We start from the raw sequence: 22,787 nt of genomic DNA, 5'->3' as shown, positions 1-22,787 counted from the left end.
ATTTTTCTCTACTTTCAACTATTTTATTCTGGGTTCGTATTGCGTTGAAAAAGTTTACACAAGTGCTTTCATATGTTGTTTGCAAACAGGTGAGGAGAAACGTCCATAAACAAGTCATGAAATAGAAAAGCCATAAACAATCTTTTCCCACTCTTGGACAGTCTTCTATTATCTGATACTCCAGATTTGATGGCAAACCTCCATTAGAGAATGATTCAAGTCTTGGACAGTCTTGTATGGATAGATACTAGAGAGATGGAAGCAACATATGCATGCTTCCAGGAAATGATTCTAACTTAGAACAATTCTTGAGTGTCAACTTTTCTAGATGATGATGGATGAGACTTTGTGAAATCATCTCTAGATTACCAAACCCACTAAGATGAAGCGTCCTGAGTGTTGGGAAAAAATCTAGTTGAAAGGTGAGTAGAGAGACACAATCATCATTGATTGACTCCAGGGATGAATCAATGTGCAAGTCTTCAAGAGTGTCGGACCTAACAATTTGCAGCAATGAGGTTTCTGCCACTTTGAGCCTTTTCATTGTAGCCCACTCCAACTGCAGCTTTCCACACACACATAGCTCTAAATCTACCGACTTGGGAGCTAATGCCTCAAGTTGTTGGCAGTTACTAATGTATAGTGTTTCCAAAGGAACAACTTGCTCTAGCAACACTCCTTTCAACTTTGGACATTTTCTTAAGGAAAGCCTTCCTAGACGTGGAAAAACACCTGTCACAGTTTGGCACTCCCACTTTTCCCATTGACTCATATCGGAGAAATACAATGTTTCAAGGGATTTAAATGAAGAAGAGTTGCTCCCATGAAAATCACCATCAATACTCAATATCCCATTAAGTCCTATAATCTTCAAGACCTTCAGAAATGGAAAAAGTCCAAGGGGAGGTAAACGTTGGCAAGATTGACATGCTTCCAACTCTAAGGACGCCATATTCCACAGTGAGTTTCCTAGTAACCAATTTGGAAATTGTTTCCCACCATACCTAAAGATTGACAACTTCTTTAACTTTTTGGAAGGTTGCAGATTCTCAATTACCTCCTTTTCTTTTTTGAATCAGTAGAGTTCCGATTCATCCACCATCGCAACTTTAGTGCCACAAGGTGTGTTTTATTGTTCAAATATGCTTCTAATGCATCTAGGGAATTCTCAATATTCTACAGCTCCCCAATTGATAGAATTCATTACTACTTTAAGATTCTTCAGTTTTCCTAAATGCGGTGACACCTATCTCATATTAGTCTTTATAAATTCAAGCCGACACAAATTTGTGAGTAAATGCAAATTTGAAGGCCACTCCTCCAAATCTCTACAGTAGTTTTCAACTTCAGTATTTGCAAGTGGAAGAGTGAACATATCTTTTCAGTTAGTCTTTTTAGTGCAGTGTTGGAGAGGTCTAAGGAACGAAGATGCTCAAGATTGGCAACAGAGTCAGGTAATTCTTGAAGGTCAGAACAATGAGACAGAGATAAGATAGTATGAACTTAAACTTGGAGAACAATTCATGCATCGACATATAGCACTGCCAGCCATAGCCTAAACCATTCAGTCTCGTACTTGTTGAAATAAATGTGCGTATATGACGAGTAGTGACCAAGTTCAACTGAAAAATGACGAGTTGCTTTTTGTATATGTTTTTCTTGATCAACTTCCAACCTCAAATACATGTCCCCACCAACATATTTTTCCAAATCATGTAGAAGGTCATGCTTGACAAATACTTCTTCGTTTTCACCTGATGGTTGAAAGAAGGACCTTGATAGTAGATCATTGAAGTATTGTTGGCAAACTTCTTCAGGAGTCCTACTATGTTGACGACAGTGTAGGAGATTTTCAGTCATCCACAAATGCATCAAATGCTCCTTCTTAAACTCATAATCCTTGGGGAACCGGGCACAATAGGCAAAGTAGGCCTTCTGGTGGGAAGGAAGGGGAATATAGCTCAATGCTAAAGCTGGAACAATATCATAACACTCTTATGAAAATTCCCATATTTGACTTTGGAACACAGTTTCCCATTCTGAAACAGATGATTTGTTGTATAACAAACTTCCCATTGTTTTCAAGGCAAGAGGTAGTCCTTTACATTTTTTAACAATCTTCATGCCAATCTCCCTACACTCTTGATTTGGTTGAGTATCATCATCTCGGAATGCATGTTTAGCAAACAACTTCCAGCAATGATCTTCCTATAATTGCTTAAGGGACTGATCCTCTGACCGCATGGTAGAAGCAACTTCCTTACTACGTGTGGTGACAAGAATCCTACTCCCTTGGGCCCCGAAAACAAGGGTCTTCCACACTTCCTCCCATTTAGGTTGGTTTCCGTTCCAAACGTCATCCAAAACAAGAAGGCTTGCCTGTCAATTTTTCTTTCAATCTTTTGTGAACCATCTCCAAATCTCTACTATCATGAGCTGATCTTGTAACAGCCTCAAGAATTGCTCTTGATATCTTGAAAACATCAAATTCATCTGACAGATAAATCCAGACTTTGACAACAAATTTAGCCCACCTTTGAGTCATTGAATACATGTTTACCCACTCCCCCATTCCCACTATAGAAAGTATTGATGGCTTGATGGCTGGTTACGGTCGTGGATGTGAGATGTCAGCTAGTTAAACATCAGTTATTTATCATGATCTCCGCCATAAATATCAGTTCTCTATCGTGATCTCTGTCATAAATATCAGTTCCAACAACCAAAGACGTTGTTTGTGATTTCTGTGGCAGTTCACTACTCAACCCATATCCAACACCGCTAGCTGTTTTCAATCCTAGATCACCCCTTTGGCTTGAGAGAAATTCTAAGTCGTCAAGGATTTGTTCCATCCTACACTCAGTTTCCTTGTTAAGGGAACTAATAGGAGAAGATTTAACGAAATTGGGTACCTTGTAAGTACAGCCTAAACAGCTTTGAGATTCAGATTCAGTATCCACTTGGCTTTTGGAGAGTTTTTGTATATCATCTAAGAGATCCTCTGCATCAAGGACAGCATCTTTGACCTTAAGCAGCCAGTTTCTGACATGTGGATCCGTGAACTGCTTTCGCTCTGCATCATCAGCCAGAGAATTGATGGAGTGCAACTTGGTTTCCAACTTGTTGAGGAGCTTTTGATCAAGCTCTCTTGCATGAAAGAAATCGAGAATTTGAGGAGAAGCTAGCTTCTGGAATGCAACCTGAAGGAAAGCAGAAAGAAGAGCACCACCAACAAGTTCTAATGCCATGATAGGACAAGGATGAATGGATTCAGTCAGCTGCTGCTAGCTTTTGCCAATGACTTAGTTCAATGCAGGGTTAATGTAGTCATGAAAGGCGTAATAATTTTTTAGTCTTCCCCACATCACAAACTGCAACATCTGTTATTATTATACTATTAACTAAGTAAATGACTTGTTTAAATTAAGAGATATATTATAAAACATGTTAAAATCTATTATTTTATTAGTAAATATATTAGTTTCCTTTTTTCCCACGAAATATGTCCCCTAAACGAGAAGCCAAATTGTGAATAAACCATTTAACACAAGAGCACCGGTAATCAATTCAGCAGGCATGGTAGAAAATGGAGTGGATGAAAGGAAATGAGTGAGTGCAGAGATATCAGTGATGATGAGATGAGCAGTAAGAAGGTGTTTTATTATGAATGATGGTTTAACTTGGATTGTAGATGCACTAATCACATGGTAATATTGATGACTTTGTCAAAGTTAAATTTGATTACTTAATGGTACCCTGGTAGAGTCAAAAGGCAGAGTCTCGTGGTGAGAACAAAAGAAAGATAGATAGCAGGACTACCAAAGATGTTTTAGGTTTAAAATACTATTAAAATATAGGATATATATAGTATAAAAAAATACAATTAAAATACTCAGATATCATAATTTGGTTTAAAGAAATCTATTAGAATAAATGATATAAAATAATTGTTTCGAATTATACTGTCCTTCATATTTTGAGCCCCATGGTCTTCTACTTGTCCAATATTAACCTTAAAGCACAAGAGAAATATCTGCTAGAAATTGGAAAATGAACAGTTAATAATGTTTATATGCATTGTACTTGGCTACTTTGCAAGAAAGAGCAAGAGAAATTAGAGTTCGTAATCTGTTAGAGCCTTCAAAAAATGAGACATTTGATGCATCAAAATACCTCAATTTCCATAATTTCTCTCATCTCCTTCCTCTCCTCTTCACATGGCACTAATAATGCCTGAGAAAGATATATTCTTTAAGATATTTACTCTCTTTGTCGTACTATTTATTTTCTCATAGTTTAATTATTAAGATAAACTATTCTTTAGAGTTAATAAATTAAAAATAAATAATTTATGAAAATGAAGAATAATTCTTAAAGTTAATTGATTCTTGCTTTCTCTTTCTATATATATCTTAAATTCTCAGTGTTGTTCCTATTTATTTTAATCTCTGCAACTATTGATGACAGTGACGTAATCATCAACCCTTGCATTCATCCAACTCTTCACATTCATTTTTCGTCTTTGCTTTGCATGGTCAAAAAGTGAACATAAAACGCGTTTGTTTAGGGGATGTGGGACCCTTGCTGATAAAGAAGCTAAGCCAAGACTTTTTACAAGACATGAACTTCTCCTCTGATCATAGTTATTGTGTGCAGGAATCTCAGAAAAGCTCTTGGTTGAAGAGAAGAATCTGCATTTTCTGTTCCAAGAAGTTGTATCTCTGGTCAGGTATTTCTCTCCATTTTCAGTTACAAATTATACAAGTTAAAGGAATATGGCTGATTTAAATTTCTTATTGTTTTCCATGACAATATTTGCTTTCAATTTCCACAGTGTTACTCATAGCAATCGTCAATATCATTTAAGTACTATATGATACTCAGCAATTTTTATTCAATGTTCACAGTGTTTTAAACGATCTGTCAATTTAACAGCTGTAGTGTCTTGAATATACTGCATAGTTAACTATCAGTTGCTTCTGTCTGACAGTGAGCTGTGTTTTTCTCTTTGTCTGAATCTGAAGTTTGAATTTTGTGACTTGATATAGTGTAATATTCATCATGTTATTTTATTAGGCTCTCTTTTTTTTTTTTTTTATCAAATCGTTTACTTAGCTTATGATTTTCCGAAATGGACCATTAGGGATTCCAAGTAATGATTAACTCTAAATCATGATCGTTCTTAGAAGACTGGATACTAGGGAAGTGCCTAGTAGTGTTAAATCTGGACATACTATATATGATGCATGTCTAATGTATGTATTAAATGTTTAGGCTTGATTGTCTTGACGGTTTTTTGTTATTCTGTTTCTTAGGTTGTATATATAGAGCACTTTATGTCTATAGATGACACATTGTATCTAGTGAGAATTCTTTGTGCATAGAATCTTCCTGTTCATAAAAGTGCTTTCTTTCAATCTTGTTTTTGTGTTTCTCGCTTCTTATTGTTGTGAACCCAACAATTGACACAGTTTGTGGGGACAAGAAAAAGAAAGTCAAGAAGTTGAAAACATGACCACCACCAAGTTTGACTTCAAGAAGTTGTTTAAGAAGAACGACTTTGGATCATGGAGAATCAAGATGTAGACTATCTTGGTACTATAAGGTTGTGTTGATGCTCTTTGGGGGTGAGGCAAACATGCTAGCATCTTGGCTTGGGCCAGTGCTGGAGCGATACAACTTTTCTTTTTGTATCTTTGTCTATTATCTTTTTGCCTTTTCATCTCTATTTTTCCCTAAAATCATAAAATTAACACAAATTTGGGAGTAAATCGTTCTTATTCAAATTATAATCACAAATATGTAAAAAGGTTTAAATTCATAAATTAGGGGTTATATTATAGTTATTTTATTTATTAATATCCATAAGTGCTTGTATTTTAATATGAAATATTACTGAAATACGACACTTATCAATCATTTGGTCTGGTGTATAGATGGTCTATGCATAGTGGAGGCGATGTAGAAGGGTTTATGAATGGAAACTAAGTAGGGAATGTTGATACCAAAAAGTATCATTTTGGGTATGTTTTCATATGATTTGGAACTACATATTGTTGGAAATCCAAATTGCAATCAATGGTAGTTTTATCTACTATCCAAATAGACTATATCACTCTCACATAAGGGGTGAAGGAGGATTTGTGGTTGAAGGGATTATAAGAGAGATGGGTCTTATTAGGACTTTGTGACTATTCACTATGATAGTCAAAATGACATACATCTAGTTGATTATCAAATTTACCACGAGAGGACCAAACACAAAGATGTTAGATTGCACTTCGTGAGAAATGTTGTTGAGTCTTGGGAGGTTAGAATTGAGAACATAGCATCGGAGAAGTATCACGTAGATGTGTTTAGAAATTCCTTGCCAAGATGGAGATTCAAGTAATGTCTCCTGTGGATTAACTTTTTATTTTAGGATAAAAGAAAGTGATGCGTAAGATCTTCTATAATTTAGAGTAAAGGTTACTTTAAATCATGATGGTCAAGCGAAGAGCGCAGAAGACTGTCTACTAAGGGAGCGTCTAGTAGTGTAAAGTCTGGTCAAACCGCTAGATGTATGTATTAAATGTTTAGACTTAATTGTCATAATAAGTTTCTGTTTCTTAGTTTTATATATAGAGCACTTTATATGTATAACATTGTATCTAGCGAGAATTTTGTGTTTAAAACCTTCTAGTGAATAAAAGTGTTTTCTTTTGTTTGTTATGGTTGCAAACCCAACAAAATACAAGACATTAATCAAGGCAAAATAAATCTCCAAGGTTTTCAAAACATCTCAAAAAATCACATTAGCAATTTGGTAAACATGTCTATTTTTTCTTTTGTAAGTGAGCAGAACTTTTGAAGTTTGAACTTGTTGATCCCATGTTAGGAATATTTTTACATTCCAAGTAATAATGTTAAAGACATGACTCAAGAACAGATTGAAACGTAAATTATTTCTTCAAGTGCGTTGTTATAATCATTGCAGGTACAAATCTAGGAATTCATAATGGCTGAGCAACGATTGATGAGTGATGTCGCTTCTTCCTCTAACTCTTCTTCTACGACGTCTTGTAAAAAATATGATGTTTTTCTAAGCTTTCGAGGTGAGGACACTCGCATGAACTTCACCAGCCATCTTTATGAGGCTTTGAAGCACAAAAAAGTAGAAACCTATATTGACTACAAGCTTGAGAAGGGAGATGAAATCTCACAGGGACTCATCAAAGCAATCGAAGATTCTCATGTATCGATTGTGATCATGTCAGAGAACTATGCTTCCTCAAAGTGGTGCCTAGAAGAACTCAGCAAGATTCTTGAATGCCAGAAAAACCAAGGACAAATTGTGATTCCAGTGTTTTACAACATAGACCCATCTCATGTGAGGAAGCAGAGTGGGAGCTATGAGCAAGCCTTTGTAAAGCATCAGGAAGACCTCAGGTGCAACAAATGGAGAACTGCTCTCACTGAAGTAGCCAATTTATCTGGGTGGGATTCTCGAAACAGGTAAATAAAATGATTTGAGAGGGAGAAATTTTTTGAAAGAAAAGATAACGTTTTTGTTTTATTTGCAGTTGCCAAAATAGATTCTATATCCATTAATTCTTCAGTATGAGTACTTGCTAACTTCTAATACTATTATACTTACACCACACGAGCACACTTTTCTACCATAACAACTTTCATGGTAGTTTGCTTTAGAAGTCATTGAATTTCCATTCTCCAATTATTATTATTTTTTGGGTTTACTCTCAGCATATTGATTCGACATTATGGACAATTATGCTTTACTTTTGGTTAGACTTGCAACACATCATTTACATTTTGTTTCCCATTTGCATATGCTAGGACTGAATCTAAACTCCTTATGGACATTGTTGGAGACATTTTGCGAAAACTGACTGCTAGATACCCAAATCAACTTAAAGGGCTGGTTGGAATTGAAGAAAATTATGAACAAATTGAATCATTACTAAGAATTGGGTCAAGAGAAGTTAGAATCCTGGGAATATGGGGCATGGGTGGCATAGGAAAGACCACCCTTGCTACTGCTTTGTATGCACAACTTTCTCCTGAGTTCGAAGGTGGTTGCTTCCTCACAAATGTAAGGGAAAATTCAAGTAGGCCTGGTGGACTTGAAGCTTTACACAAAAAGCTTTATACTGAGTTGTTAGGTAATGAAAGTCATTGTTTTGATGCACCCCTTTTAGTACCCCAGTTTGTCATGCATAGGCTTGGACATAAAAAAGTCTTCATTGTATTGGATGATGTGTCTACCTGTGAGCAATTAGAACATCTTATTAAAGATTATGGTTTGTTGGGACCAGGAAGTAGAGTCATTGTTACAACCAGAGACCAGCAAATTTTTAGACCAAATGATGAGGTATATGAGGTGAAGAAATTGAGTTTTGATCGGTCTCTCGAACTTTTCAGTTTGACTGTCTTTGAAGAAAACACACCTAAACAAGGACACGAAGATTTATCAAGAAAGGCAGTTTCCTATTGCAAAGGTATTCCATTGGCTTTGAAAGTTCTAGGTGCAAGTTTACGTCGAAGAAGTAAAGAGGCATGGGAAAGTGAATTGAGAAAACTCAAAAAGATCTCAAATAAGGAAATTAATAATGTATTAAAGTTAAGTTATGATGGCTTAGATCGTTCTCAAAAGGACATCTTTCTAGATATTGCATGCTTCTTCAAAGGAAAAGATAGAGATTGGGTCACAAATATATTGGAAGCTTGTGATTTCTTTCCAGCATCTGGAATAGAAGTTCTTTTAGATAAAGCTCTAGTAACAATTTCAGGTTGCAGTATAGAAATGCATGACCTAATACAAGAAATGGGTCGAGAAATTGTTGATCAAGAATCTATTAAAGAGCCTGGAAGGCGAAGTCGATTGTGGAGACCGGAGGAAGTGCACGAAGTATTGAAACATAACTTGGTATAACTGGTAGATTCATAATTGTTTCTTTTTGGTTTCATTTTAGGATGTTGCTAGTATGATAATTCTACTATTCTAAATTTTGTTTCACAGGGAACTGAAGTTGTTGAATGCATAACTTTAGATACGTGTAATCTAAACAGGGATCTAAATTTGAGCTCTAATTGCTTCACAAAGATGGTTAACTTGAGATTTCTTAACATACATTGTTCATTCTGGTCAACCCGATTTCATGTGTACCTTCCTAGCGGTCTGGAGTCAGTTTCTGATAAATTGAGGTACTTTTTTTGGGATGGATTTTGTCATGAGTCTTTGCCGTCTAACTTTCATGCAGAAGATCTTGTTGAGCTTTACATGTATGGTAGCAAGCTTAAAAAGCTTTGGGATGGTGTTCAGGTATGAATGTGGCTATACGTACTAAATTTTTCTCCAATTTGTTAAGGTTTCTGTTTTAGTCAAAGCTCGTGGTTATGAATTTAACGATCTCTGAACAACGTGATGCATTTTGTTACAGAACCTCGTGAACTTGCAAAAAATTTACCTTGGAGCCTCTAGGGATCTGGTTGAGATTCCTGACTTATCTAAGGCCAAAAAACTTAGATCAATTAATCTCTCTCAGTGTGAAAGCTTGCGTAAGCTCCACACTTCCATATCATCTCTCCCTAAGCTTACATTCTTGGAATTGAGTGGCTGTACAGGGATTGAAAACCTGAATGTTCATTCAAAATATCTGCAGAGGTTGCACCTCGAAGGTTGTTCATCTCTCAAGGAGTTCTCAGTGACATCACATGAAATGACGGTTTTGGACTTATCTTATACTGCTATATGTGCATTGCCATCATCAATTCAATTTAATAGGAAACTTACTCAACTTTGGCTAAAGGGTTGCAGCAATTTTGGCATGTTACCGAATGTTTCGGAACCGGGATTGATTACAGCGCCAGACAATTTTGACTGCACTCAACACAATCTATCATTCTTACAATCACTCCCCAACATCATTGGCCACTTGTTCTGTTTAAAAATTTTAGATTTAAGCGGAACTATTGTGGAGAGTTTGCCTGAAAGCATAAAAAACCTTTCAATGATGACAGTATTGAAGTTAGATGATTGCAGGAAACTGGTGTCTCTATCAGAGCTTCCATCATCCTTGAATATTTTGACAGCCTATAACTCCACTTCTTTGGAGACAGTCTTCAGTCAATTACTTGTTTTTGAACACATGTTGCAGAGTTGCACGCCCTGCTTATCCAAACAATATTATCCTAAGCAATTTGAGGGTGGATGTGTCGTTTTCCCTGGAGACCATATCATGATGAATCAATGCGGATTTCATACTGTAGATAGTTCAATAACTATTCCTTATCTCTCACTACCTGAATTGTGTGGTTTCATCTGTTGTGTCATTGTTTCTGAGGGATCAGTAGAGGGACATTTTTCGTGTTCTATCTATCAAGATAGCAAACAAGTGGGAATGGACGAAGGCAAATTATTGCACACATCTTTAATATCAGATCACGTGGCATTTTTGTTTGTTGAAACATGTGACCATCTTAGTGAAATACCTTTTAAGTTTGAATTTAATTACGGTCAGAAAACGGAAAAAGTTACAATCAAAGAGTGTGGGGTCTTCCCAGTGTATGCCACAGAATCAGGGTTGAAGTTGTTTGAATTGGAATCTGTTACTCAAATCTTCAATGAGTCACAATCCAGAGCAATTGGAGTTGGAGTTAGATGCTCCAACGCTGAAAATGGATTAGAATCCTTGGTTGAAGTATCTAATAACGAGTCACAGCTGACAGAGATTGGAGTTGATGGATCAAGTAATGAAAATGGAAATGAAAATGAGTGGGAAGAACTTCTTCATGTGATTACTTCATCGGTATGAAACTTCACCCTTATTTTTATTTCTTAAATGAAACTATATAGTACTTCAAAAATAGAATTTTTTAGTTGGAAATACTCTGGCTTCTAAAAAATCATGCCTAGTCTATTGCAATAACACTGTGTTATACTTCAATTTTAGCAGGTTTTCTTTTGAAACACTTGTGGAGAAATTCATGGGAAATGAGAGCTAGCTAGCTTCGTGGAAGAGTCTGAGTTGTACTCAAAACATTTTGGTGGTGAATTTTTCCTTCATTTAGAATAAAACGGGAGAATGCTAAGGTATTTATTTTATAGTATCCTTCTGAGACAACTGGTGAATGATATCAAATTGTTATGGTAATGGATTGATGATTTTATATGTGCAAACCTTTATATGTTGCTCGTGACTTTGTGGCAACCACGCCTACTTAATGAGAATGTGTTGTGTTGTTCATAAAGTAGTGTACAATTTGCAATTATAGTGACCACAAAAGTCAAACCAATTAAGTATAAGTTAAGAAGTTCATGATTTAAGTAGTTCACAAATTTGGGACACATTAAACAAAGTGTACCGTGTCAGAATTAATAATTTGTCTTTAAGGACGTATATCGAACCCACAAGGAATAGTTGAATTATCAAGTATGAGATTCACTAAATACAAAACAAAATAATAAAGTTTGTTGGAAGTTTGTTGTGTATGATTGCAAGAATTGTAAAGAAAGCAAAGTAAGTAGTATTGATTCAATTGGAAAAATTGGGATTGGGTTCATCCTTCTCACTATTTTTGTATTTTGAAAAGCAAAATAATATTATATCCTTTGATTGATATTGATGCCCATATAAAATTCATTCATATCGAATTTTGACATACAAAATTATTAAAGTAGTCTCCTAAATATCGATTCCTCATATTTATAAAAACTCCTTATTCTTACGATTAGATGTTGATAATAATTAACATTTGAAATCTATTAGCATTTAGATATATTAAGCATTATCATTTATGTCATAAACTTAGAAGTACTTTTCAGCCAAATCTAAGGATAAAAAAATGGTTAACAAGCCTTATGAATAAAATGACAATACCAATCATCAATCAAGAACAAAATATTACATTTAAATATTACCTCAATACATAAGGGTTTGAACAGATTACTCCCAATCTCAAGGGGTAGAATTAGCCATTCACGTTGGCCATTACAAGCATAGAAAACTAGAAAAGAAGATCCAGGATGTTTCTCCTTGACGGATGCCTCCTCGAGTTTTCTATCATCTTCTATTCTCCCAATGATGTCTAGAATTGTGTCTCACACCTCATATTTAACCTAGTTGGGCATGGATTATAAGTGACTTCTCGTCTGGGCGGGATTGTGCTCATCTAGGTGAGTTATACGAAAACAACCCAACATCTCAGGAGTGATCTCACCCTAAGCGTGACTGAGCTCGCTTGGGCAAGATCCTCTAGAAGGCTTCTGGCTTAGGCGAGTTTGGGCGAGTGTTGGAGTGTTGCAACTTTCCCTTTTCATCTTGTATATTCTCCTTTCACTCTTTCATCTCCATCTTTCTCTAGAATTATGAAATTAACAAAAATTTTGGAATAAATAGTTCTTATTCATTTTCTTTTTTTGATAAGCAAGAAGCAAATAAATAAATAGGACCACTTAAAGGGTGATCCAACCCTCTTACATATAAGATAAACAAATGCACCATTCCCCATAATCAAACATTATCCCAAAGATCAGCCTATTGCCTAACCCTACACTATCAACTAAATATTATAATCACAAAATATGTAAAAATGTTTAAATTCATAAATTATAGTTATTTTATCAATAAATACTCATAAGTGTCTATATTTTAATATGAAATATTACTAAAACTTATCCACCAAAATTCCAAAAATCCACCATCTACTATGATTTTTTATTTATTTAGTATTTTTTAGATATTTCTTGCTAAACAAACACCACCCCTTTTACTTTACTATTATTACTTACTTTCATTATTTGTAGATAGGTTTTAGATTATGTTCATTGGACTCATTGTTTGGGAGATGACCCTATGGATCATGTGACCATTTTTATTATATCATCTCTTTGGCGTTAGATGATTTATCACTATGTTAAACAATTTGTGTTGAAATCTTTTTAATTTGTTTGCAAAACGACAGCACACTAGGAATCTCTTAAAGATATAATTACTAGAATTTATTAACAAACTACAAAATATATTAGATTTTAATGTTTTTGTTTTAAATAAAAGTCATGTTCACTGTTATGATAGATATCTGGCGATTTTTAGTTAAATAAACTAGTAAAAAAAATGGTAGTTTCACACCATATGAAACAAAACATTCATACTTTACAACCTATATTTCAACAATATAACAATATGTATTAATATTTTATATTAAAATATAAAAGAAATATGATTAAAATAATAACATAATGAATTATGAAGTGGGAGTAATTTTTTGAGTGGTGTAAAAGTATCGACACTCTCATTCTTAATGACATACATAGTGCAAATATACGACTTTACTTTAATGACAACCATATGAAAATAAGAACACCTGAAATCATTTGTAATTCATATAGATTGTAATTGACGACAAATTTTAGGATCATTTTAGCAAAAATGTTACATATTTCGTATCTTCTTTTTACATGCACCGTAGTATACCTCAGAGATGACCTACTTCATATTAATATACCCATCTTTTGAGGATTTAAGAATGGAAGCTTGTGTGACAATTAACAGAGTTCCAATCATTGAATCACCCAACCATTCTAGTCCCGAATAAGATATTTTTCTCCCTCTTCTTTCACAATATGCAGAACAAATAAGAACATTGAATATTATCATAGACAGACTAGTCAGATAGTAACCATGTCTCCTTGCTCCACAAGTCCATGGAAGAGGACAATGACGGCGATGGTGACAATGAGAAACATAAAGTGAGAAAGTTCGTGAAGGTGATGGTGACGACAAAGCTAGAATTGGAGAAACAAGCATTGTTGAGAGGACCATTAGCTTCTTCTCTAGATCTGATGGCCGATACTGCATCGTGGCGTGGAGGTTCTTTAGAAAAGGAGTGAAGTTTGTAGAGGTAGATGTGGATGTTTCAACATGATCCAATCAAATACTTCTGACTCAAGACCATCCAAATTCACTAAATTCATAGCTATCACATTTCGTAGTTTTGCAAATATATAACTTTCATCTCTATCAAATTTTAATTCTACTATTTTCTAAAATTAAACAGTTACTGCTTTTAAGCCATCAGTCCTGTAGTGACATAAAACCATTTTTAATTACGCTAAAACGAAGAAGAAAATGGAAAATATATAAATGTAAGATGTAATAAGTATTTTGTGTCTTTATTCATAAAGTAAGCCACAGAAATAGACTAATTCACTAAAGTTGGTAGAAAATAGTGTGAAAGCCACATGGTGCTGTCGGCAATAATCATCAACAGCTACTGCTTCCTCCCCATCACTCCTTTCTTGAACTAAATCCTCACTCTTCATTCACCTCACTCAGCTTCACTTCCAATTTTCACAACCCTTTCTTCTCTTTCATTTCCCCACTTTCCCTTCCAACCATGCCAGTCCTTGAAACACTTGGTGGTGCTTTTTTTGGTGCTGTTCTCCAGGTCTTATTTCACAAGCTCGATTCTCATAAACTTCTCCACTACTTTCGTGGGAGAAAGCTCGATGTGAGGATGCTGAAAAAGTTGCAGAGGAAGCTGATGGACATCAATGCTGTCATTGATGATGCAGAACAAAAGCAGTTCACTAATTCAATGGTCAGAAAATGGCTTCATGAGGTCAGAGATGCGTTGTATGATGCAGAGGATCTGTTGGAGGAAATAGACTATGAATTCTCCAAAAGTGAGTTGAAAGCTGAATTCCAGTGCAGTGCTAGCAAGGTAAGCAGTATTGAATCCAAGATGATACAACTCCTAGATGATCTAGAATCTCTCTTAGATCAAAAGCTAGTTCAAGATTTCAAAATTTCTAGTGGTGTTGGATCTGGGTTGGCTAATAGCGTGTTAGGGAAAAGAAATGAATCCTCATCATTGGTGACTCAAGAAGTTATTTATGGCAGAGATGATGACAAAAAAATTATCCTTAATTGGCTGACATCAAACAATGGAAATCATAACCAGCTTTCAATACTTTGTATTGTGGGTATGGGTGGGATGGGTAAGACCACACTTGCTCAACATGTATACAATGACCTAATCATAGAGGCTAAATTTGCTATCAAAGCCTGGGTCTGCGTTTCTGATGAATTCGATGTTTTCAAGTTAACTAAAGCAATTCTTGAGGGAATCCATCAGTCAACTGATGATAGCAGAAACCTTGAAATGGTTCAGGGACGATTGAAAGAATCGTTGACAGGAAGGAAGGTTCTTCTCGTTCTGGATGATGTTTGGAACGAAGACCGAGACCAATGGAAGTCATTGCAAACTTCTCTTAAATATGGTGCTAAGGGAAGTAAAATTCTTGTCACAACACGCAATAACGAAGTTGTTTCTACTTTGGAGTCAAACAATATACACCAACTAGAGAAATTACAAGAAAATTACAGCTGGCAAGTTTTTGCTAAACATGCAATCCAAGATGACAACTCTAAGTTGAATTCTGAATTGAAGGAGATTGGCATGAAGATACTTGAAAAGTGTCAAGGATTGCCTTTGGCCCTTGAAACAGTAGGATCTCTTTTACAGTCAAAGTCATCTGTTGGAGAGTGGGAAGGTGTACTGAGAAGCAACATATGGGACTTACCAATAGAAAATAGTAAAATTATTCCCGCTTTGTTATTGAGCTATTACCATCTTCCCTCTCATCTCAAGAGATGTTTCGCTTATTGTGCGGTATTCCCCAAAGGCCATGTGTTTGTCAAGGAGAGCTTAATTCTATCATGGATGGCTGAAAATTTTCTACATTCCTATCAGCAGAGTAAGTCTCTCGAAGATGTAGGTGAACAATACTTCAATGATCTATTATCAAGGTCATTCTTTCAGCGGTCAATTTGGCTATTCGATATAGATTTTGTAATGCATGACCTTCTGAATGATTTAGCAAAATATGTTTCTGGTGAAATGTGCTATAGGTTGGGTGTTGATAGACCAGGAAGCGTACCAACGACTACTCGTCACTTTTCAATGGTAAAGAATCATGTTGATTGTGATGAGTATAGGAGTTTATGTGATGCTAAAAGGCTACGAACATTTCTGTGCATATCTAGGAATTGTGGGATGTCAATACAAGACTTGATCTCCAACTTTAAGTGCTTACGCCTCTTATCTTTGTCTAAGTGTCAAAACATAAAAGAGGTGCCTGACACTATAGCCGATCTTATACATCTTCGTTCATTAGACCTTTCATTAACACGCATAAAGAGACTTCCCAACTCAATATGTTCACTTTATAACTTGCAAGTGTTGAAGCTCGAGAAGTGTATCCATTTGAAGGAGCTTCCCTCGACTTTGCATGAACTCCCAAATTTGCGTCGCCTTGAACTTACGAAAACTTATTTAAGAAAGGCCACAATGCTTTTAGGAAATTTGAAGAATCTTGAAGTATCGTGAGGAGGGTTTGAGGTTGGCAAAAGCAGTAATGAGTTCAGTATTCAACAACTAGGACAACTTGATCTTTACAGAGAGTTGTCAATTAAAAATCTTGAAAATATTGCGGATTCCTGTGATGCATTAGCAGCAAATTTGAGGAATAAAAAACATCTTATGATTTTACATTTAGAATGGGATTTGAAAGTGAAAAATGAAGATTCAATAAAAGAAAGAGAAGTACTTGAGAATCTGCAACCTGCAAGACATTTGGAGCAATTGTCAATCACCGGCTATTCTGGCACACAATTTCCAGGTTGGTTATCTGATAAATTTCTATTGAATATGGTGTCCTTAACCTTAAATAACTGTAAATATTGCCAATGGTTACCTTCCCTTGGACTTTTGACATTTCTCAAGCGCTTGGAAATTGGTGGCCTTGATCGAATAGTGAGGATAGATGCCGATTTTTATGGAAATATCTCTTCTGCATTTGCATCCTTGGAAACGTTGAGGTTTAATGACATGAAGGAATGGGAAGAATGGCAATGCATGACAGGTGCTTTTCCACGTCTTCATAGTCTTTTTGTAATTAAGTGTCCCAATTTGAAAGGGAACTTTCCAGAGCACCTTCCTTGTTTAACGATTCTATGTATTAATGGGTGCGAACAACTTGTGGCTTCGACTCCTAGGACAGAAGAAATTGAAGGTGTGAATATGGAGACTTGTTCATTTGATATGCTCCTATCTCATCCTCTTCATTCCTTAGGTATTTATTGTTGTCCGGGCATGAATATTCCCATGAACCATGGTTACCCTTTCCTTGTAGAATTGCGTATCATTCAATGTTGTGACTCTCTCACTAACTTCCCTCTAGACTTGTTCCCAAAACTCTGTTCCCTTAGATTAGACGGATGTTATAACCTACAGATGATAACACAGGGGCACCCTCACGGTCATTTGAAGAGTCTGAGTATTCGAAAATGCTCTGAATTGGAATTATTTCCCGATGAAGGATTATTTGCACCTCAGCTAGAGACATTTTCGATTGAAGGATTAGAGAAATGGAAATCAATGCCTAAACGCATGTACGCCCTCTTTCCATCTCTGAATCGTCTGTCTATAAAGGATTGTCCAAGTGTGGAGTTGTCTGACGGATGTCTGCCATTAAATCTAAAACACATCTCTCTCTTGAATTGCTCCAAACTTGTTGCCTCACTAAACAAGGGGGTTTGGGGAACCAACCCTTCCATAAAAGTTTTGTCCATTGAAGAAAAGGGTATGGAGTGTTTTCCGGGTGAAGGTTTTCTTCCAGTCTCCCTTACTCAGCTACACATAAAAGATTGTCCAAATCTTAAGAAACTGGACTACAGGGGCCTCTGTCACCTCTCCTCTCTTCAGAAATTGTTTCTTCGTAATTGTCCAATACTCCAATGCTTGCCAAAGGAGGGTCTGCCGGAATCCATTTCACAACTCGAAATTACAAATTGTCTGATGCTCAAACAATGGTACAAGAAAGAAGAAGGCGAAGACTGGAAAAAGATTGCTCACATTAGAACTATGTTTTCATCAGGTGTCAATTCTTCACACTATCTTTTAAGCATTTTAGATACAATCTTATTTAGTGCAAATACTCCACTTTCTTCACGCATCAACTTCTCGTCTTTTTAATGTCTTATTATCGATATTCTGTTTTGGAGTTCAAAGAATTGTATTCATTATTGAAGTGTATATTTTTGTTGAATTAGATCGAAAAGGTGTGAATGAGGAGCTGTGGTGATTCAAGATTTTAAGGTTTGGACTTTGAAAATATTCAATACCTATCTCTTTAAATATAATGTTATATAAATTCAAATCCTTTTACTTTCATTTAATTATTTTCATTCTCAAATACTCATATCATTAACAATACCACCACCCTCGGAGTTCTCAATGTTTATGGCACTCAAACAAGTTTTTGAAAAAACAAAATCGAACAAGAAATGTTAAATTGACAATATGTAGGTTGTTCTAGGAAAAAAAATCAAGACATAAAAGATAAAGGAAAAATAAGAAAACGAAAACAACAAGTATATGTTAAACTTCAAAATTTTAATTTTGGATTAATGTTTTTGAAAAATAAAACATTATGTGTTGAAATGGCGTGTGACCCCGTTCCTCTATCCAAATTAATGAAACTATTTATCACCAAATTTGAACCTAAAAAAGAAATGTAATTATATTTCTTTCAAATGACCTACAACAAAGATTGCCTTTACCCACATAGATGACTAGTTTATTTAAGTTTTAGTTTTGTGAAAATAAAAAGAAAATCAAAGAAGGATAAAAAAAAGGTTAGAAAGACAAATAAATAGTACTGTTATGCAAATAAAAAGTAAAAAAGAAATAATAAGAAGAAAATATAATTTCAAAAGACCTGAAAAATATATGTTTTCTTGTACTGATTACTGATTATTGATTATCTTTATAGGATAATTTAGTTTAAATTAAGAAAGGATAACAGTCATTGGTTTCTCATAGTGAAATTAATTAAGCAAGTTTGATTACCTTGGTACAATACTAGAGATTGATACATCATTAATGGAAATATTTTTGGAAGTTTTTGAAGCAGACATTTCCACTCTTCCAACTGAGAATGCAGGTTTGTTGGGTTTTGGAATGGTCATCACATCACTTGCCAACAATACCATGACAGTGGACATGGTTGGTCTAATTGTTGCTGCTTCTTGAACACACAATAAACCAATCTGTATAAACTTCTCAACTTCATTGGATGTGTAGGAATTTTCTAACAATGGATCCATCAATTCCAAACATTTTCCTGCACACCACATTCTCCAACTCTACACCAAATTTTGATTTGTGAACATTGTTATAACTCTAGATAACATTGTTGGTTAAATTTATGGATCAGTTAAGAGAGAAAACTCACATATAAAAGAAGACTTTGACCATGTTCTGATAGAAAAAATCCACTGTTCTTTTTCCCACAAATGATTTCTAGAATCAGTACTCCAAAGCTGAAAACATCAGATTTCATTGAAAACAATCCTTCCATAGCATACTCTGGAGCCATGTAGCCACTGCATGATCAAAATTAATATCACTTTGTTATCTCTCTCAAAAGAACATACAACAAGGAATTGAATGTTTCAAAACTACATCAGAGGAAAACTACTGTTCAAATAAATGTTTTGGTAGAAGTAGAGCTTACTAAGTTCCCATTATTCGGTTTGTATTTGCCTGGTTCTGACCATTTTCAAATGCTCTTGCCAATCCAAAATCTGATATTTTTGGATTCATTTCATCGTCTAACAGAACATTGCTAGCTTTGAGATCTCTGTGGATTACCTTGAGTCTAGAGTCCTCATGAAGATATAAAAGACCTCTTGCTATTCCATTGATGATGCTTGACCTTAGTTTCCAATCAAGTTGCTTCCTTTTTTCATCATCTGACACCAGAAGTTAGAATATATATCTTAATACAGTGAAAGACACAAAAAGGTAACCAAGAACAACTCTACACAATGAAGATATCTAAGAGCATACCAAATAGGTGAAAATCAAGACTTGCATTTGACAAATACTCATATACAAGTATCTTTTCATTTTCCTCCAAGCAGCATGCCACAAGTCTTACAAGGTTGCAATGTTGCAATTTAGCTATAAATGTTACTTCACTAGTAGGTTGACCCGTGCAACGCACGTGACTTTTTCGAAATTTTTATATTTAAATATTAATATTAAAAATAATAAATTTATTTAGATATATATAAATTATTAATTTGATGAAATGAAATTAAATATATTGCAATAGTATAAATTTATATAATTTTAGTATATTAATGAATTTAAATAATGTAACATAATTAAAAATTCATGAATATATTTTGGCCATAATAAATACATTACAATATCAATACAATAAAATATTTTGAACAAATAGATTATTATATAAACAATTATCTAATACTATGTATCCATTTTGAAGTCCTCTCATTTTGAAGTCCTCTTCACCAACCTCATGCTATCTTCAACCTGTAATTTAATCTGCAAAAAAACTCTCCAAAAAATCTTTGCAATTAAAAAATAGAATAAACTCTCCAAAAAATGTTTACAATTAAAAAATAGAATTCAGGAGATTATACCAAGTACAATTATTACAAAAAAAACTCTCAGTAAATGTGTGTTTCTTCAAGAAACAGATTGTAGGCAAAATCATATTAAATTATGAATTCACCTTTTATGATCTAAATTAAATTAAAATGTAATGTAATATAATACAACTAAAACATAATGAAATACTATTATATAAATAACTAAAGATCTTAAAAACCATACAACAATAATAAACATATATACATCATCATGTTTCTATATAAAAAAAAAGCAACAATTAATACTTGAATGACTAATTAATAATAGACAATATACAAAGAATAAAACGAATATAAGCATTCTCTAATATTAACACAAAATATATATAATAAAAAATATGATAAAAGATTTTTCTGACTTTAATATACTGGCAATTGTTATAGTGTTAAGCATATGTAATAATGCCAACCTATTATAAATATACCAGATAATGAAAAAATTTATAAATAAACAGATGAACAAATAGAATATGAACAATACTAAACAGAAACATATAGTGAATATAATATAAACATAAAGAGTACCTAACTGTTCAGTTTTCCAAAAAAGTCCAAGCAGAAACATAAATATGTATGAGCTTTCTTAGTCTTTGGTAACTATTATGCTATGAGAATAATAACCGAAATTATGCAGGATAACTTAAACTGTGAATAGAAGTAAGTAACAAAACCCTGATATGAGAAGAAGGATTTCTCGTATCACATTCGAAGATTATCTTGTCTCCTTCACGATAAGAATGAAGACTACAGAAATTCTTCCACCCTTTTCCAAGTTTAATCCGTCTAAAAGGAGGCTTCCCTTTCAAGATCTTGCATTCCACATTCATTAGTAGACCATGCAGAGTAACCTTGTTGAATCTCCCTTGTCGAATATATTGTGAAAATTTAGCAGGAAGATCCTACAACAATATCGAAATAATAAGAAAATAGAAATAAAGTAGAATAAAATAAAGAGCATTTTGAAATAAATCAATTTTATACTAACCAGATAACTGAGTTGGATACTTGATCGAGACAACTTTATTGAAAAATGATCAAAGGGACCAATGCTTAAGGGTTCCTTCCCTTCAATTTCTTCCAAATAACGATCTACTCCACTCTGAGGGACGTCATCCATATAAACAGTTATATGGAAGGCGTTGTGACCCACATAACGGAATAAAATATAGTTATCATCTATGAAACCATAAAAATCAAATAAATTAAACCATCCACTCAATATTTCCGGCAACAATAAATTTTCGTTATATTCCACTATATGGACGTTTCCTTCTGAATCAGCCAGTGTCCACTCCTTTCCCAGTTCTTTTTGAAACTCGATGGCGAAAGCCCGATCTACATAACCAAGCTATTTTTTATGAAATAAAGAAGAAAAAAAAGGTCAGGAAATGAAGACAATGTTGAAAAGAAGAAATTTTGGGAAAAAAAATAAATATACATACTTCACCACGGCTGTTCATGCACCAAAAGACTCCTCTTGTTTGAAGTCTAATGATTTCTCCAGCACTGGGCGCCATTAAATGAGTAGTGGAGAAAACACCAAGAACTCAGTAGAAGAGAAAAAGAGTAATAGAGAAACCACCAGAAACAAAGTAGTAGAGCACCAGAAAAAAAGTAGGGTTAAGGATATTTTATAGAAGATTTGGTAGAAATGAGTACGGTTGTTGGGAAGCGAAATATTTAATGTTTAATGTTGAAATGATTATCTATATCTACCAAATCTGATAGGGAAGAGGAATCAATATTTTGAGAAATGTGTAAGAGAGATTACATTAGCCACGTGTATCTGTAAAAATACAAAATCAAGCAAGTCAGACTAAATTAAAAAAAGTACAATCTGAAAAATTGTGAGTTGATTGTTATCAGATACATGGAAAGCACACATTTATCAATAAATAAAGCCTTTAAATATCTTTTTTGATTTTAAAAATTGTTTGATTTAATAAATATTTTTGAATAATGAATTTGTTCATTTTTAAGAAGTTTGATGATGAGAAATATAACATAAAAAGAATTCGTCCCAGAAAAAAAATCAATTCTCACAACATATAATGATTTGACATAAATAATAATAATAATAATAAGCATGTAAATCCAACGGTTAAAATTTAAATAATTTATAAAATAAATGATTGTTTGAAAAAATAAATTTTGAAATCCTTAAATTTGGAATTTGGGATGAAATGATTACCTGCTTCACAAACTCTGCATAGGAAAAAACAATTAAATTTCCAAAAAAGTTTTGCATAGGAAAAAGCAATA

The 22,787-nt window shown here is 34.2% G+C and overlaps 3 protein-coding genes and 1 pseudogene across 3 annotated transcripts; 2 read left to right on the top strand and 2 right to left on the bottom strand.

The window, feature by feature from the left end:
- Positions 1 to 247: 247 nt before the first annotated feature.
- On the bottom strand, positions 248 to 952 carry LOC137809585 (putative disease resistance RPP13-like protein 1). Its single transcript, XM_068610702.1, has one exon. It carries the CDS (start codon positions 950 to 952, stop codon positions 248 to 250), a length of 705 nt encoding a protein of 234 aa, XP_068466803.1.
- Positions 953 to 4,465: 3,513 nt separating this feature from the next.
- LOC137818914 (disease resistance protein RPV1-like) lies at positions 4,466 to 11,179 on the top strand. The gene is made up of 6 exons (XM_068622572.1): positions 4,466 to 4,729; positions 6,977 to 7,494; positions 7,837 to 8,926; positions 9,020 to 9,322; positions 9,441 to 10,808; positions 10,956 to 11,179. The coding sequence occupies exons 2-6, from the start codon at positions 6,998 to 7,000 to the stop codon at positions 10,965 to 10,967; spliced, it is 3,270 nt and encodes a 1,089-aa protein (XP_068478673.1). The 5' UTR covers positions 4,466 to 4,729; positions 6,977 to 6,997; the 3' UTR covers positions 10,968 to 11,179.
- A 3,051-nt stretch (positions 11,180 to 14,230) lies between these two features.
- LOC137818898 (putative disease resistance RPP13-like protein 1) overlaps positions 14,231 to 22,787 on the top strand; it is a 32,671-nt pseudogene continuing 24,114 nt past the window's right edge.
- Positions 18,889 to 22,042, bottom strand: LOC137809576 (receptor-like serine/threonine-protein kinase SD1-7). Its single transcript, XM_068610692.1, has 7 exons — positions 21,968 to 22,042; positions 21,511 to 21,873; positions 21,288 to 21,424; positions 19,918 to 20,078; positions 19,583 to 19,820; positions 19,301 to 19,451; positions 18,889 to 19,211 (listed from the first exon to the last, which is right to left on the bottom strand). Exons 1-7 carry the CDS (start codon positions 22,040 to 22,042, stop codon positions 18,912 to 18,914), a joined length of 1,425 nt encoding a protein of 474 aa, XP_068466793.1. The 3' UTR covers positions 18,889 to 18,911.

This window comes from Phaseolus vulgaris, chromosome 11 (assembly GCF_000499845.2).
Source record: "Phaseolus vulgaris cultivar G19833 chromosome 11, P. vulgaris v2.0, whole genome shotgun sequence".
NCBI classification, from domain to species: Eukaryota; Viridiplantae; Streptophyta; class Magnoliopsida; order Fabales; family Fabaceae; genus Phaseolus; species Phaseolus vulgaris.
Note: the sequence above shows the minus strand (reverse complement) of the source record. Positions and strands in the feature narration are given on the sequence as shown.

Bases quoted from the DNA above. Each gene is read 5' to 3' on its own strand.
- LOC137809576 (XM_068610692.1), bottom strand. From the start codon at position 22,042: ATGGCGCCCAGTGCTGGAGAAATCATTAGACTTCAAACAAGAGGAGTC. The intron at 21,874-21,967 runs GTATGTATATTT...CATAAAAAATAG, and splicing joins GCATGAACAGCCGTGGTGAA to CTTGGTTATGTAGATCGGGC. The intron at 19,452-19,582 runs GTAAGCTCTACT...TTGATCATGCAG, and splicing joins AACCGAATAATGGGAACTTA to TGGCTACATGGCTCCAGAGT.
- LOC137809585 (XM_068610702.1), bottom strand. From the start codon at position 952: ATGGCGTCCTTAGAGTTGGAAGCATGTCAATCTTGCCAACGTTTACCT.
- LOC137818914 (XM_068622572.1), top strand. From the start codon at position 6,998: ATGGCTGAGCAACGATTGATGAGTGATGTCGCTTCTTCCTCTAACTCT. The intron at 7,495-7,836 runs GTAAATAAAATG...TGCATATGCTAG, and splicing joins GGGTGGGATTCTCGAAACAG to GACTGAATCTAAACTCCTTA. The intron at 9,323-9,440 runs GTATGAATGTGG...ATTTTGTTACAG, and splicing joins AGCTTTGGGATGGTGTTCAG to AACCTCGTGAACTTGCAAAA.